Source organism: Rhopalosiphum maidis, chromosome 3 (genome assembly GCF_003676215.2).
Source record: "Rhopalosiphum maidis isolate BTI-1 chromosome 3, ASM367621v3, whole genome shotgun sequence".
Classification (NCBI taxonomy): domain Eukaryota; kingdom Metazoa; phylum Arthropoda; class Insecta; order Hemiptera; family Aphididae; genus Rhopalosiphum; species Rhopalosiphum maidis.
In genome coordinates, this window is record NC_040879.1 from 55,434,389 (window position 1) to 55,452,092 (window position 17,704).

The following is a 17,704-nucleotide window of genomic DNA, read 5'->3' on the forward strand; positions in this document are numbered from 1 at the left end:
TGCAATAAAAACATTGTATTCAAAAATGATTCACACCACATGTCTTGCTCACAGATTACACAGAGTTGCTGAAACTGTTCGTAGTCTAAATCCTGAAGTCGATAAAATTATTGCAAACATAAAAAAAAATCTTTATAAAAGTTCCGTCTCGCGTTCAAATTTTCAAAGATATTGCCACCCGAACCAGTAAACATGGTGGGGAACGTGGATTCAAGCTGCCCTTTATTATTGCGAATATTTTGAAATTGTAAAGTCGATTGTAAACTCGTTAAAAAAAGATGATGCATTATCTATTATGACTGCACAAAAATACATCGAACAACAAGATATTCAAACTCGACTTGTATTCATAAAATCTAACTTTTCATTTTTACCAAACGCAACAAAGGGATTTGAAAAACAAAAAATGACACTTGCCAGTTCTATATCGATAGTAGAGAACGCAAAAATATAATTAACTCAAATAGGTGGAGTTTAAGGAAAAACGATTAAAACAAAAGTAGAAAATGTGTTGGAGAAAAATTAAGGTTACAAATTAATAGTTAGAATTTCAAATATTTTATCTGGAGACCAGGAAAGTTTTGAAGGTTCACCTGAAGATTTAAAATTAAATGACTATTAGTAAATTTTAAATATGCTCCGATTACGTCAGTAGATGTGGAACGTTCGTTTTCAATTTATAAAAATATGCTAACCAACAATCGCCGTGCATTTAAATTTGATAACATCAGAAAATGTCTTATTGTACAGTCAAACTTTACAGGTAAACAATTGATTATTTTTTTATTTAATAATAATTTAAATATTGTATAAAATACTAAACCTTTTGTTTTTCACTGCAGGAGAAGACGAAGAAAATGAAATCGACCATACTCAGTAATATAAACTAATTAAAAATTTTCTACATTTAAAATTGAGTAAATTACATTTTTATAATTGCTAATAAAAAAAAAATTCAATTGCATATTTTTACGCATATTTCAGTTATTTTAAGTGCATATGTGCATTCTTATTTCCTACAATTTGTATGCAACAAGTCCCGAACCCTAATAATATGATATTAATATATTTTTACTTAATAGTATAAATTACTCACTTTTTTTTTTACAAAATTCAGTTGGAGTTAAAGGTTGTTCTGTAAAGAATTAAAAATGAATCATCGTTTTATGTCGATTAGGTAACCTTTTTTCACTTATTTTAAATTTAATACAAAAAAGGATTATTATGCAAACATAATTATATATATATGATTTTCTGGGTGAAAACTATGAAATATAATTTTTTTTTTACACTATTTACAGTGTTCATAATTATATTATATATAAAAAAAAATACATAGAAGAATTATTATACTAATTACTTACCATTATCATCCGGTATTATTTTTTTATTAATTTCAAAGAATGAATTTACATATTCTAGAAATTATAATATCGGAGTGTTATTAGTTAGTATTATAACAAAATTATAAATGTAATTCTTTTATCTTCCTTATTACAATATCCAATAACATTCAATTCTCAATCATTAAATCGCTAATTAAATTATAGTTTTAGTGAATTTGGTTGACACTTGTAATACTTATTCATTACGAGGTATGCCCCAGTAGTTACTCAGAATTACTCAAATAAATACTCCCTATTGGCTATTGACAAATGGAACTGACGTATCGATTGTTATTATTCTATTCATTACTTAATTTTAAGGTTAATTGTGTAATCGGTAATCACATTGTATTATAATGTTAAATGATAATTCTATTGCACTGTTCTTTCCGCTGAAAAAAAAGAGATAATCTTTCCAACTATTTTCTCACAATCAGATAAACTTCTTAGAATAAATAAAAAAAAAAACACGAGCTAGATTTTAAAAATGAAAAATTAGAGTTGCTGTACATAAAACTATGATTGTCTAGAAAAAAAAATTATTCTAACAAAACAATTAATACAAATTACGAAATAACTAATTCATTATTAATGACTTTCAAAAATCATCCTTTTTATTAATTGTTATTAAAATATTAAATTATATTAAACTATTGTGTATTAAAAATTTAATTTGACTTATTTTACATGAAAAAAAGTAGGCAAGTGAGGGGTATCCTTCTACTCAACACTCTAAATTAGGTTTAGAGTGGGTCACTATTATGTGTACGTTAAACGATATATCATTGAATATGAAAAACAATATTCTTAGCATAAATGATCTATCAGCATATATTACATAATATGCTTTTTGATAATTAATAATAATAATTTATTGTAAAGAGGAAAATGTATTATAAGTAATAACGACCTTTAGGGCACAGAGTACAGATATATAGAGTAAATACAGATAACATAAAGTAAGAAATTTAGATAATAATCTACAGTCCAACTATATCAAACTAAATATTATGGTTTAATGGTAATGTATTGAATTAGTATCACCATTTGAACATCAAAATTAATATTATTATATTAAACGGCTAAGACATTAGAAGCCAGCAGTGCAAAAATAATAATAATAATAATATTAGTCGTGAAATTTCAGTCTTTACAACATTTACATAGTACATGTTTATTCGACACGATACGTACTAATCAACGAATTCTTTACACATAAAATGACTTTATTTATAAGCAATTTCAATGGGATTATAAGCAGGGACGAGAACAATTTAGAAAATAAAATTTGTTTGTTTGGAGTTAGGATGGTATGTTGGTGAAAAGTATCTTGTGCTACCTTATTGGCTCTTATTGCAGACTATAATTATTGCTGCGAGTCAAGTAAGATGTAGGTATATACATATTTTATACTAAAGTAGTATTACAAGGTTTATTTGTTAAGTTACCGATTATCTGACCTCGATAAATCTCCAAGTATAAGTACTTATATATTTCCATGCATTGGTTTATATGGCATTAAATGCCAAAGTAAAAAGGATTAAAAGATTAATTATTAACACATCTTAAATTTAAGGACGCAGTTCGTGATAATAATAATAAATGTATAAACTTACCATTACAATCAAGTTTTATTCTTTCGAGGGTAAAATGAACACGACCTTGAAATTCGTTAAGAGCTATGACAAATAGATAGTTCATTTTTATTACAATTATTACCCACATACGTGAATTATCAAATAATTTATGAAACAAAAATATTATTATAATTTATAATTTATCTGCAAAGACGTTATAAATCTACAGTACTACAAACTCTATATTGTAGTAGTATAATACAATATATTATATTTATATAATATTATTGTTACTGACAAATTTTCTAATTTAATATCAATGTAAGAAGTTTTTTTTTACAGTATGTCTATAAAATACTTTTAATGTATAGACAAAGCCGTAACGTGAGGCGAGCGACGTACTTGCCTTGGCCGCCTGATGCTGGGGGGGGGAGGGGACGTAAAAATATTATATGATTAACTTAAGAAAAATATTATTAACAATATAAGATTTTCACTGATCCGTAGATTTAATATTGAGAATTACATACTTGTGGCTAAAAATCGTATTTCTTGCTTTGCTCAAAACCTAATTAGTAATTTTCAGGTATTTTCGATTCTTAAAAATATTAAAGACTGTACAGAGTGCCCCCCCTCCAAATGGAGCATTACTATTAAAATACTGACTTGGGATAGAAAAATGGCTAGGTTTGGCTATGTTTATAGATTAATATAACATTAAATACTTACTATACAGATTTGAATAACAGTAGTTGTAAAATCCAAGTGTATCTATACAAATAATATATCCCACATTAATTTTATGCTAGGTTCAATGATACTTTGTTTAAGGTGTAAATTAAATACTAATTAGTAAATGAGATACAATCATTATAAACAACTTTTTATATTATATCATGATTATATAATAATTGGTAGGCAAGCGAATACATTAGACGTCGATTAGTCAATATTCAATATTATGTATGATAGTCGAAGAATGTGTTAAATTTGAATTCAATAATTGATTTATCATTGTGTACGGAAAACGATTCTGAGTGGAGGTTTGACAGACTTTATCACAAATTCTATTTCATGATATGTTTTTTTTTTATTTAAATAGCTAATGAAATCATTTATTTTATTTTTAATATTACGGTAGGTTGATAAAATTTTTCCCAAAAATATTGCATTTGCCTATTAAATTATTAGTATATATTTCTAACAAAATACTATTATATCAATTTCGATAACTAAAAGTTTAATAGCATTTTTAAACGGAAATTGCGTAAAATCCAAAGTACCAACTGAGTAAACCACGACTATTTTTAAAATCAAAGCATTTTTATTTTTAACAGTACCAGGAAGCGTTTACAGACACAAAAAAAATATATTATTGCGAAAACAATACATTCATTGCTCCGCTTAGAATCTATACAAGTTATTCAAAAAACCAGAAATGAAAACATCATTATAATAAAAAGTTGAACCAAAGTATCATAAATTTAATCATACTTACCCGAAAAAGCAGCATCTTTTAAATGTTCTGTTACTCATAAATACCGAATTATTAATTATAATATATGTACAAGAAGAAATGGCCTATGAAAATTGTTATCAAACAAATACTAAAATAATAAAAATTATTTAAATTAATTTCAACTCTCATATGATCTACCTATTATAGAGAATTTAATATGTTATTTGAGGAAAAAATGTATTTAAAAGAAGAAATTAAATTAAATGAATATAGTTGAATTTTATTGCACATAAACATTGTAATTATTATCATAAGATTAAAATATGCCAAGTGTGAAAAATTTAGTCAATGTATTATGGTCATATTTTATTAATAATTGTAATATTTATTATTTACTAATATGACGTTTCTTACTTTTACATCCTAAACAAATAAAAATAATTTTAACTTGTTAAAATAGATATTCAAAATTGATGAATTTCGTCGAATGCCTATCACGTAAACATTTAATATATTTAAATATTAAATAATACATATTTAATATTAATAATAATGGTTGAACATGTTTCTATTTTTGAGTTGGATTAATTGAATAGACAAATTTACATAATGTTACCGCGTTTTATTCATTGAGGTAAGATTGGTGTAGTAATGAGGGATTAATAAGAAATTTTTGAGCTTTAATGTAATTGCGGGACAGTTTATGTGCTATTGTGTCTATTGTTAGCGTGAATAATGTGTAAATATATGATATATTGGTGCTGATACTTAATGATAATTTATGTTTATTTTTATTCACTTCTTTTTGTCACTTTTTGTATACAATAATAAACCTGAGTTATTAATTCTTATGTGATCTGTGGCTGTTCTTAAATATTTATTTATGTACCTATCATTGAATATAATAAGGAAACAATTTAGTTTTTTATAAATTAAAAATAATTGTATCATTTCTTATGTATATCAATTGTAAAGTTTATTTTATATTACTCAAATAACATCAGTATAGCTTACTTTCCAATATTGCATTAATATATTATTATATTATAATCAACGAAATGTATAGTATAGCTTGTATATTATTATATGAGTTCAAATGGATTAATAATTAACGTCTGTGAAGTTGCCCCCCCACTTTGCCCGATCTGCTCCAAACCTATGCCAAAATTTTGCAACTTATTTCCAACACGCTTTTTGAAATTTGCAACTCCATGCTTTAGCATCTACGAACATTTTTGTGTCGACGGAATAAACACAATCCTTTTTAAATAATATACATACAGGGTGATTCTTTTATCATAAATTATTTTAAAAAGTATGAAATTAAAACTATGTTGTTATTCAAAAAGTAAACAACTTAAAAAAAATATAAAGAAAAAAATATTTGAAAATATAATTTTTTAATAAAAACGTTATTTTAGCAACTTGAAACTATATAAAAAAATATTTTCAAAAACATAAATTCTTTATGAAATAATGAGTGTTTTATGATAAAAGAACCACCCTATATGTATATTTAAAAGGATTGTGTTTATTTTGGAAATTTTTCCGCCGACACTCATATATTCGTAGCTGCTAAAATATGGAGTTGCAAATTTCAAAAAGCGTGTTAGAAATGATTGGCAAAATTTTGGCATAGGTTTGGAACAGATCGGGCAAAATGGGGGGGCCAACTTCACAGACGTTAATAATTATTTTATTTCGAAATGTCATCTTATTTCATATTAAGATGTAATGGGAATTTTTTTTTTTGGAAATGAACTTTTTTTTAATATTCATTGGTATGGTGATTTTTATATTGCTCATCTATTGCACGTGTGTGTATTGAAAACAAAAAATCCACGACATTGTAATTAAATTAATTATTGGGATAATTATTAAGAGAACGCCACCTCCCGACACTCATGGCGCATGTGTTGTCTCCGTCTTACAAACATTTAACATGGCAAATTGTCATACAGTAGAATCAATTGTATGTGTTTAGCTTAAATATTCGAGTAAAATGACTTATTATCGATCTTAAATGTGAGAACATTGTCTGTGTTTTCTTGTCAGTCTTTTACAATATATATTTCTTAAAAGAATTATGAGCATTTTTAAATTTAAATATTTTACATACTCGCAACTCGCTCAAAAATTAAAATATCTACTGTAAAAAGCCGAGAAAAGAGCAAGTGAACTCAGGTAGTGTTCTCACCAATAAATTTGACTATGATGTCATTGAGAGTATAAATAAATTTGCGTTAGTACGCAGTCAACGTTTTAACCTAGTTTGCAATATTGCTTTTTTAAATAAACATACCACTTTTAAACAGTGAACACTTGTCAAAAGAAAATAATATACAGTAGAATACGCACAAAATATCGGTAACCGATCGACTTACTGGTTTCGTGTCAAAAGCTCTAAATCATACACTGGTGTCCGTGAAATTTACAAAAAATAAAAATTTCAAATAATAAAATAAAGAAACTTAACCACTCGTAGATACGAACTGATTCAAGATAAAGATTACACCGCCATTCGGCATGGCCGCTAAACCGTACACCTACGGGTAGAAGGCAATGTAAAATATCAGACATTTGTGTGGGCCTCGGGCATATATAAAAGTTGTGACCAGTGGATAACAACAAATATAAAAATGACATTTTTAAAAAATTAACAAAAATAAAAAAATAAAAACAAATACGTTAACAAATAAAACATAGTATAATTTCAGTCTTCAGTAATTAATTAAAATTTAATTTGGCGTTTGATGTCGGTATGAAATGTGTTGATACTGTATTTTTATTCACTTCTTTTTGTCACTTTTTGTATACAATAATAAACCTGAGTTATTAATTCTTATATGATCTGTGGTTGTTCTTAAATATTTATTTATGTACTTATCATAAAATATAATAAGGAAACAATTTAGCTCTTTATAAATTAAAAATAATTGTATTATTTGTTAAGTATATCAATTGTAAAGTTTATTTTACATTACTCAAATAACATCAGTACAGCTTACTTTCCAATTCTTAAAAAAAAATATTGCATTAATATATTATTATATTATAATTAACGAAATGTATAGTACACATAGCTTATATAGTATATGAGTTAAAATTGATTAATAATTATTTTATTTCGAAATGTCATCTTATTTCATAATAAGATGCACTGGGAATTTCAACTTAAAAAATAAAAAAATAATTTATAATATTGTTATTTAAATTACTTAGGTCTGCTTCTATCACTGTAAAAATTGTTGGTAATATTTAAATTTTTATCTTTTTCTAAAATAATTAACAAACATTTTTCTAAAATAATGACACTTATAATGATTATTTCTTATTAATTATACTTATATTTAATTTAAATACAAAAATATTGCTAGTTATTACAAAATCGATACCTTCATTATTAGGAGCAATAGAGCTTTTAATAAATATCACAGTTATTAATGTTATTAAAACTTTATAAGAAATCATAATTACTGTTTCAGCGCACAATTATCACAAATAATGGGCAAGTATAAACTATTCAAGAATAAAACATAATAATTTTCCAATTAAGTAAAACGGAGCACTTTAGTGTTTATTTATTGATGTAAATATACATATTTTCGACTATAGATATACCTGTTTCAAGAATAATATTATAATATGAAATAATTGTTTGTTTTCAAAAACATATGAACAAATAATGTATAAATAAATCGGTAGAATAGTTACGTACCAACAATATTGTAGCTATTAAAAGCACCATGTCTGGACTAAATTATTTTTAATTTCTATTTTTCGTTAAATTTATACTATCTACAAATCTACAATAAATTACTATTGATCATGATAAAAGTTTTAATACATCGCTAAGCTAATAATTATTTAATAATATATTACATTTATTACACAATGTATTAATATATGATTAGTTCACAATAACTTAATTGTTCCTACAGCACTACTCTGCTCTACGCATTATAACAATAATATTATTCAAATCAATGCCCAATATCAATTTTTCACCGACAACTATGTTTAAAAATCGACACAAAAATAACATCCAAGTTATTAGTTGAAATTTATTCTGGATTAGAAAAAAAAAATTACGAAAAATGGCTTTTTGTATAACATTTTATATCATTATTTTTTAAAGCTTAAATATATTTTATTTTATTTGGACTTTGTTATATTATTATTAATATATCGTAAAATAACACATAACAAAATAAATATGACTATGACGTTATTGAGAGTATAAATAAATTATTATCTCCACATTTCAATATATTTGTTTTGATTTATCAGTCAAAAAGAAATAAAGGAATGGTACGTAAAATCCATTTTTGTAACAGTGAATAGTGTAAGATTGTAAAAAAATCTAGGTGCATAATCAAACGTCCTATCTGCAAAGAACTCCATGCTCTCAGTTAGTAAATTAATATTTGCTAAAGTTGTTAAGCTAATAATATTCTTGTCATCGTGAACATGGATAAATTGATTACTTTTAAATTGAAAAAAATCGTCTTCACGCAAAAAATTTTTTAGTCAATCAATAGTTTCATCTAATGATTTTGGAAATGTTGGGTAATGTTTTCGTCTCTTCTCACACATAGTTTTCATCACAGTTTTTATATAACTATCTCTGTTACTCTATTATTTAATAGTTCCGTTCTCATTATTTTTAACGGTTTAGTAGAAAAATCTCCTACACAATTTCTTTTACAGTTTTTTCTTACATCTGTCGCTCGATTTTTTTGTACAGAGTTCTCAGCGCAGATATGCTCACTGGAAAATTCACAGATCGATTTTTTATCTGATGTCGTCAAAATACTTGCACTACAGTCTTTATTTGTATATAACCATTTTATAATTCCATCTTTCCGCTGTCGCCTAAATCGATATTTATTTGTTTTGTGTAGAATTAACTCTTTACCACGTTCTGATAAAATAGTTTGACAGTTTTCCATAGTTTAATAAAATTACTATATAAAAGGACATTATAACAATGACGTAGCATCATTACTGCAGTATTTATTGAAAATGACTTATAACTGCATACTAAATTTAATAAGCTCAGAATTTCCACATTCCCACATTATCGAAGTATTATTTATAAATTTGGCAACATGGGTCCGCAATCGTATATCACCGGTCAGATTGATATGGAATAAAATATACATTTCAAATTATTATGTATTTATATTAGGAATGCACAATGCACCTATAGACGAACCTAATAAATTAGTATCGAATTATATTTTAGTAAAAAATAATTGCAGTAAACAGGTGTTTTGAATGTTAGATCATTATAATTGTTAAAATATTTAGTAAAAACTATTATTAAAGTATAAAAAAAGTATCTAAACTTATTATTGTAGGCCGTAGTTCCGGAAATACGTAATGTGGTCGATATGCGGGCGGTGAGCCGACAGTGCCGGTAGCACAAGAACGCGATAATGAATTTTACGAATTACAAACAGTGTTTGATGTGTGGTACTGATAGGATAGGAAGGTCCGATTAGTATGACCATTTTGTACTGTAAACATTAAAATTATTTTTTTCAATATGTTTATAGATTTTCGTTATCGAAAATTAGGTATTGCCATTTGAAAATTAAAAGTTGATAGTGTTTTTTATTTTTAAGGGGAGCAGTTCAAATTATAAAAATTATAAAACAGTGTAAAAAATAGTAAAACTTGGAAAGTTTAAAAAAAAAATTATTAGAGAATTCCTAATACTTACCGAGATATTGACTAGTTCGTGATAAAAAAAAAAACACCATCTAAATACTAATTTATAAAAATGATCAAAATTCATCTTTAGGTGTAATAGTCAAATAGAATTGAGACTATTTTTATGAAAAAATAGCTGATAGGTATCACTGTAATACTATAAATAAACATTTAAGTCAACATCTTCCTTAGTCCTTACCACTTGGCTGGACGTGTAAGTATACTTATCTAAATAAATATAAATAAGTAGCCACCATAGTAAATTTTGTAGATAAATCAATAATTTATAAACAATATGTTGACTAAGTGTTTAAACTTTACAATTAATCTTATTTGAGGTCATAGGTATTTGTAATATTAAAAAAAATGGCATTTTACTTTCTATATTATATCAAGTATTTTAAAGGTTTAACCATTACTTACTAAATTATATGTCACTACTAAATTTTTTTTTTTTTTGAAATGCCGATAAAAAAAATTTGGCTTTTCAAAAATTCTTTAAAATTGAATACAAGGTTTATTATAAGTTGTACTTATCGTAGTAAAAAAAAAAAAAAATCAAAAATCGTTATTCACAATTTTTGTTTATAAGCATTTAAAGTTCAAATGTTTACGAAATACGTCAAAATCGCAAAAATTAGCAAGGAATTTTGAAGTTGAAAATTTATAACATTTTTGTGATTTATACCTAAAGTTAAAAACCCAATACAAGGTTTTTCATAAGTTTTCCTTCAAATAACTGTAAAAAAGAACTCCAGCTTTAATATGGAAAACATTTTGTGAGCGTATGAAATTTAATTTTTTACGAAATCAAGTAAAATAACAATATATTACAATTTAAATACAGGTAATAATATAATATATCTTACTAATTATCCTAGACTGACATATCATCTCCGTTCAGAATCGTTTTTCGTATACAATGGTACCTGTCATTGCATTTAAATAGTGACCTACTCCCCATCTATACTATACACTATACAGCAGAGCAATACCCACTTGCCCGCGCATTTTTATAATACAAATTGTATTTACAAGAGTCCAAGTCAAGGGCCGCGGGGCATTGCCGTGCTTTGCCATCCCATAATTACGATACTGGATTCGTCTGATGAGTTATCTTGGGATTTGCCTCTAACAACAATTGAAAATTTGGAGTTATTTGAAGAAAAATTATCTGATAAATTGTTTTCTATGAAATTGGTAAATATATTTTTAATTTTAATCTGTATTTAAAATTATGAAGCTAATGATAAATTTTAATGCATTTAAAATTTAAATTTTAGATGAATGAACTATCAAAATAATAAAATATGAAAGACCAACTATAACTGAAACTACTAGGAAAATATTTTCACAATAATTTACTTTCACAATTTGCATATCATAACCAAAAACATAAACGAGTCTTTTCTGTTCTAAATTCATGTTCGCTTATATTTAGTAAGAATTAATATTAAATAATGTGCTATTATTTACTTGCATAATTTAAATCAATATTTTTTTAGCTACAAAAAAGAGCATCCCGAGCATCAGAAAAAATAATTGTTGTCCAGACATATAGGTACATACCTAAACCATTGAAAATTTACATGGTAAATGGCAAATGCCAAAGCACAAGAAGAAAATAAACAAAATAACCGGACCTTTTTTCTAATTCGAGTTCAAATAGACACATTTAGAATATCTAAATTATCTCGTAGGTATATTAAATAATAATTTTTTTGACAATAAAATGATATTCTGCGATCCAACATCCAACTACTAATTTATAAGCAGCTTATTACATAATATAACATTAATTTAAAAATATATTTTGCATACATTTTATTTTGGCATTTTTACAATGACATTTTAGTCAATAAATATCAAATATTGATTTATTACTGATAGATAACATGATAATATGCTGGCGAACCAAGGTTTATAGATTATAAATTATAAACCTTGGACGCGAACGGCTCGTGAAATTTGACTGTTATTAGTGTTATCACAATGTTGGGGCAATTTTAACAACAACTACAGATTCTTTTTATGCAACACTATTTATTAAGGTTATTATTACTAATATGTAATAATTATAATTAGAAAAATATTCTTTAGAATGACTTCACCAAGTCTTTGGAAAGTCTGTCTATTTTGAAACAAGCTGAAAAAACTTTCCATTATTTTTACAAAATGTTTTTAGAATAAGTTATCTATTGTTTTCTTAAACATAATGCTAAAGGTAACAATTTAATAATAATTATTTTAATTTTTTATAATTAACATATTTGAAAATAACTATTTACGAATGAATGTTGAATTATAATTATATGATACCACCAGAAGAATAAAATCAATTAATATCTTACACAGAACTATATGTTTTAATATTGATAGTAATTAGGTATATGATTATCTTAACACATATTAGTATCTAGATCATAGGTGTGCCTGGGCACCCCCCGACATGTAATTGGGGCCCTAAAATTTAAGTCCTATAGCATATATATGGGTCCGTATTTTAACTAATGTTACTAGAATAAAAATGATATGTTTTTATAAAATGTGTTGTAAAAAATTATGTTTTGGTATAAAAAAAATACAACTTAAAATATTTTAAATTTACATGGTAAAACTTATTATGATTATAACAGCTAGATGTTAATGACTAAAAAAGTAAAAAAAAAAAATAAAATATATTGCAATTATCTTGAAAATAAATTTTAGATCCAACTATTTAATGAAATATCATATAACTTGGTACTAGTAATACTACTGATTAATATGTGATACAATTTAAGTAATGTTTATTCAGGCATTATAATTTATTAAAATATGTACATGTCTTGTTAAGAGAGGGCCCAAATTAAGAAAAGGGCCCGAAAAAATTGTAGGCATCCCCCGAAATTCATGTCTGCGCACGCCTATGACCTAGGTAACATATTAATGATGCAATAATACTTTTCTCTGATATTTGGTCAATAGATTATATGATTGTTGTTTTATAAATAAATCCTAATAATAATTCTTTAAATATGACGCCTGTCATAATAAAATTTATCATTTTTAATAGTCACTTTAATTAAAAGTTAAATTAATTAAAAACAAACTATCCTTACGGACTTACCTAAAATTAGTGAATATGATAAAAGGTATACATTTATTTTTTAGGACTGTAGGTAATTCTTAAAAATGCACTTTATAAAATGTATATGCAAAGTATTAATTATTGAAACCAATGAAACCTTCATATTTAATAAAACATAATAATAATATTTTTTTAATTAAAAATTATTATGTTTTACATACCTTTTGACAATAATTATATTAGAATTGGTGAAACCATAAAATGTCTAAACATTTCATTAGGTTTATAAATAAATAAATAATTTATGATGAGAACAAAATTTTACTGTTGTATAATATGTACTTCTTCAGTAACACAAATTAATTTTCAAAATAAATAGTAGATAATAAATGCACTTGAAAACTATTATGTAATTCAACACACAAACACATACACACACACGGTTAAAATATTCATAAAAATACTTGATCATTGCTTACAAAACAAAGTAAGTCCATAACAAATACTTAAGAGAAAAATTCCACTTCTTGTTTTCATATCATCATTGTATTACAGTTAATAATGATTATTTTGTGACTTGGCACATTTTCATTATTGGCCTGTATTACAATTAAAAATTTAGTTTGTTAGTCTTATATTAAAATATGAAATATTCGTAAAATAAAATAATACATTGAAACTAATGAATATACTCGTACATTTAATTAACTAAGATTAAAGTTATATGATTATTAAATTAACTATTTTAAGTGACAAATTAATAGATAATATATAAAAAAAAAATGATTTATATATATAATTATACAGGATATATAGTTATAAAACATTTGTTTTTTAAAACATATGCTAACATGATAACTAAATTATTATAATTGTTTGAAATTCACAAAAAAAAAAAAATATTGTAATATTATAATAGGTAAATAAATGAAAGGTTAAAACATTTTACATTTTATATTTAATTGATTAATAATTTATTATGAGAACTGAACTGAAATAACGTACAAATTATTGTATGTGGTTTTCCAGGAAGATACTTATTTTCTAAAGTAAATATGCATGAACACTATTATTTAATTAATTAATTCAACACACACTTACAACATTAACATATTCTTAAAAAATACTGATATGATCATTGCTTATAAAGCAAAGTATCACAATAAAATAAAATTAAGAATAAAATTACATTTCTCGTACTCATGTCCTTGATTTATTACAATTAACAATGATTACTTTTTGGCCTTAGCACATTCACTTCATTGGTCTGTATTAATAATAAAAACTTAATTTGTATTCTTAAATAATATTATAAAATATTCATAAAATAGAGGAGTACATTGAAAATACATTTAATTAAATTAGATTAATTACTATGATTATTAAATTAATCATTGTAAGTGTCAATTTGTTAAATAATCTATGGTTAAATGATTTATATATATGGTACCATGAAAATATAAAGCATTTGTTTTTTAAGACTTAAACACTAACACCATAAATTATTATAATTGTATAGAATAAAAAATTATGTAGAAGATTTAATAAGACAATAAGTGTATTTTTGTTATTAATAATTTACCATATTTGTTACTGAATTCAATAATTTAACAATGTACTTGTTAAATATCCTATTGAATTAATTATAATTAATTGTTAACCTTACCGTTTTAATATAAGTTAATACATTCAAATTACATTAATGATAAAAGAATAAAAAATAAAAACATTTGTTTCTGGATGTATAAACTACAATTTAAAAAAAATGTTGTTTAGATTGATTGTAAAAAAAAAAATAACCAGAACAATAATTGTTACCTATTTGGTGTTATTAAACATATAATTCGGGTTTATTAAGTACTTAGAAAACTCTGTTAGATCTGAAACACCGCGTACTTCATTTTCTAACAATGGAAGCTTAGTGACATGGAAATCAAGGTATAAATCATTTATCTAAAACAAAAGAAAATAACAATAAAACAGTTTTGAAATATATTGTATTCATTGAATAGTAAAATAAAAATTAACCTGTTGTAGATAAGTGCGCTGTAATGCCTGTCTAGAAGAACACTTTTTACAATTATGGTCCGAGGGGCCATTGCTAATGTATAATTGATTAACAATAACATTATGTGTATCAATTTCATTTTTGGTTAATTCTTGAATAAGCCTTTCTGTTTCATACAATGACAAAAATTCAGCAATGCATACACAAACGAATGTGGTTTTATCCTATCACAAAATAATTTTAAATCAATTTTAATTATTTTAAAAATATTTTATGATTATTTACAGGATTTTTTAATTGTTGATTAACAGCTTTAATTGTAGCCAATATTTCTTCAAGTTTTCTTGCAGTATCATCAACATTAATATCAGCTCCAAAAAGCCCAACAATTTGGTTTAGGTAAGGGCCTAATTTATTTTTAAGTTTCAAAATTTTTTTTATAGCTTTTTCGATCATCAACGGGAATGTCAGTAGTCTCAAAGTATGTCCAGTAGGAGCTGTGTCAAATACAACAACTGAAAATTCCATACTATCAACCAACCTAAAATTATAAAAATATAACAGTAATGCTGTCTTAATACTTTACAATTACTATGAACTACAAACTTACAATATAATTAAAACACAAACATTTAATTTTAAACGTGACAAATACTGTATTCAAGAACTTATTCCAAGCATTATCAATATTATAAATATAAAAAAGTTAAACAAAAATGTACCTATGCTATATGATTGAAAATAATAAAACTTTTTCAGAGTATATTTTAAAAATATTTAATTTTTAAAGCATATTTCAATATTTTATAAAATTATAATAAAAAATAAATTTTAATAAAGATTTTACGATATTGATTGGTTTATGTTATGTTTAATGTTTACATTTATACGTATTACGTTTCATGCTGATAAAATTCAAAATAAATACTTTATATAAAATATATTCTTACATTTTAAAGTACCTAAATAAATGTATAATTTGTTAATACAATCACATCAAAACTCAATACATAAATAATAAACATATATATATATATTATACATTATTATCAATTTTGGGACTGTATATTATATACAAAAACTTTTTTTCGTGCATACTTTAATTTGTAATGCTTATGTTTAACATACTTCTGAATTTCTTAGTATATTATTGTATGATAAATAAATATTTATATCTTATATGATGATCTAATAATGCACCATTATTTTAATTAAAAACATTATTCACCAGATGCAGTATTTAATTATTCAATAAAATATTATTTCTAATTCAGATACTCAGTTTACAATGTTTAGGTTTTATAGGTCTAATAAGTTTGATTTTTTTTGGCTGTGTTTAGTGTTATTTAAATAATAGTTACTTATATTATTGTAATAAGTAATACCATATATGTCTTAAATATAATTAAAAGCTTATGCATATATATGTATATATATATATATATATTTAAAATTATTATATTCGTCTAATATTAAATTTTAGTATACACTTACTTCATTATTTGAGCGTAACTCATTGCCTCATCAATACCTGGAATAGCTGCTAGAATAGATTTCATAAAACTGTTACTCAACTGCATTGATTCAGATGCATCGTTACTTCCAAAAAAGTTATCGAATTCATCTTCAACATTAGGATCTATTTCCTAAGTAATACATTTAAATAATAAATGTCAGTTACTAATAGCCAACTTTTCTAAAATATTTACCATGGCAAATAAATTGTTGAAACCTTCAACTTTAGTAGGGGATTTTGTAAATCGTTGTCCAAAAGCATCAGATATATTGTGTGCTGGATCAGTTGATAATAAAAGTACTGATACACGGACTTTAGTTAATTGTATGGCCAAACTACAACTGAAATTATTATTTAAAAATCGATCGGCAGTTACTATTAAGTATGAGCACAGAGCACTAGCAGATAATTTTAAAATAAATAAAATTGATGATGCACTTTCAATGCAATGATAATGTTTACCTGCAAGTAGTTTTACCAACACCTCCTTTGCCGCCGACAAAAATCCATTTCAAACTATCCTGGTTGACTACATTTTGTAGAGAAGGAGTAAGTTGATGTACATCATGAATATCGTTTCTATCCATTTTGAGAAATGTCAATAAGTTTTAAAGTAGATATTAAGTGAAATTAACAATGAATAAAAAGCAGTTTAGTTTATTATTTGAAAAAAAAGTTAAGACTAATTCAAATAAGAAAACTATTGAATGAATTGTTGAACAATTATATTGCAGGGTGTGGATGCTCGACGGGCGTAGACTAGAAAGACCACCTTAGAGCTGTGACGGGGAAAATCAATAAGTCAGCAACATTGACGAATGCTTATCATTTATTATTATTATTTTGTGCATCGTGATTTATGTTATCAATAGATGCTTGGTAGTCGTACAACTAATATTATACCACGGAACAAGGGACCGCAATACACTAACGCGATCTGGAGCGCTACGTGCTCAATTCTGTTCGCCAAG

The 17,704-nt window shown here is 24.9% G+C and overlaps 1 protein-coding gene and 1 pseudogene across 1 annotated transcript; one reads left to right on the plus strand and one right to left on the minus strand.

Annotated features, from left to right (window-relative positions):
• Positions 1–406: 406 nt before the first annotated feature.
• LOC113558133 lies at positions 407–880 on the plus strand (annotated as a pseudogene).
• A 14,073-nt stretch (positions 881–14,953) lies between these two features.
• LOC113557474 (ATPase ASNA1 homolog) lies at positions 14,954–17,478 on the minus strand. Its single transcript, XM_026963017.1, has 6 exons — positions 17,196–17,478; positions 16,927–17,074; positions 16,712–16,863; positions 15,503–15,758; positions 15,238–15,441; positions 14,954–15,162 (listed from the first exon to the last, which is right to left on the minus strand). The coding sequence occupies exons 1-6, from the start codon at positions 17,318–17,320 to the stop codon at positions 15,028–15,030; spliced, it is 1,020 nt and encodes a 339-aa protein (XP_026818818.1). The 5' UTR covers positions 17,321–17,478; the 3' UTR covers positions 14,954–15,027.
• Between the last annotated feature and the right edge of the window lie 226 nt (positions 17,479–17,704).

Excerpts from the sequence above, each read along its gene's own strand:
- LOC113557474 (XM_026963017.1), bottom strand. The coding sequence starts at position 17,320 with ATGGATAGAAACGATATTCATGATGTACATCAACTTACTCCTTCTCTA. Across the intron at positions 17,075-17,195 it reads GTTGGTAAAACTACTTGCAG|TTGTAGTTTGGCCATACAAT; the intron begins GTAAACATTATC and ends TAATAATTTCAG. Across the intron at positions 15,442-15,502 it reads ATCAACAATTAAAAAATCCT|GATAAAACCACATTCGTTTG; the intron begins GTAAATAATCAT and ends ATTTTGTGATAG.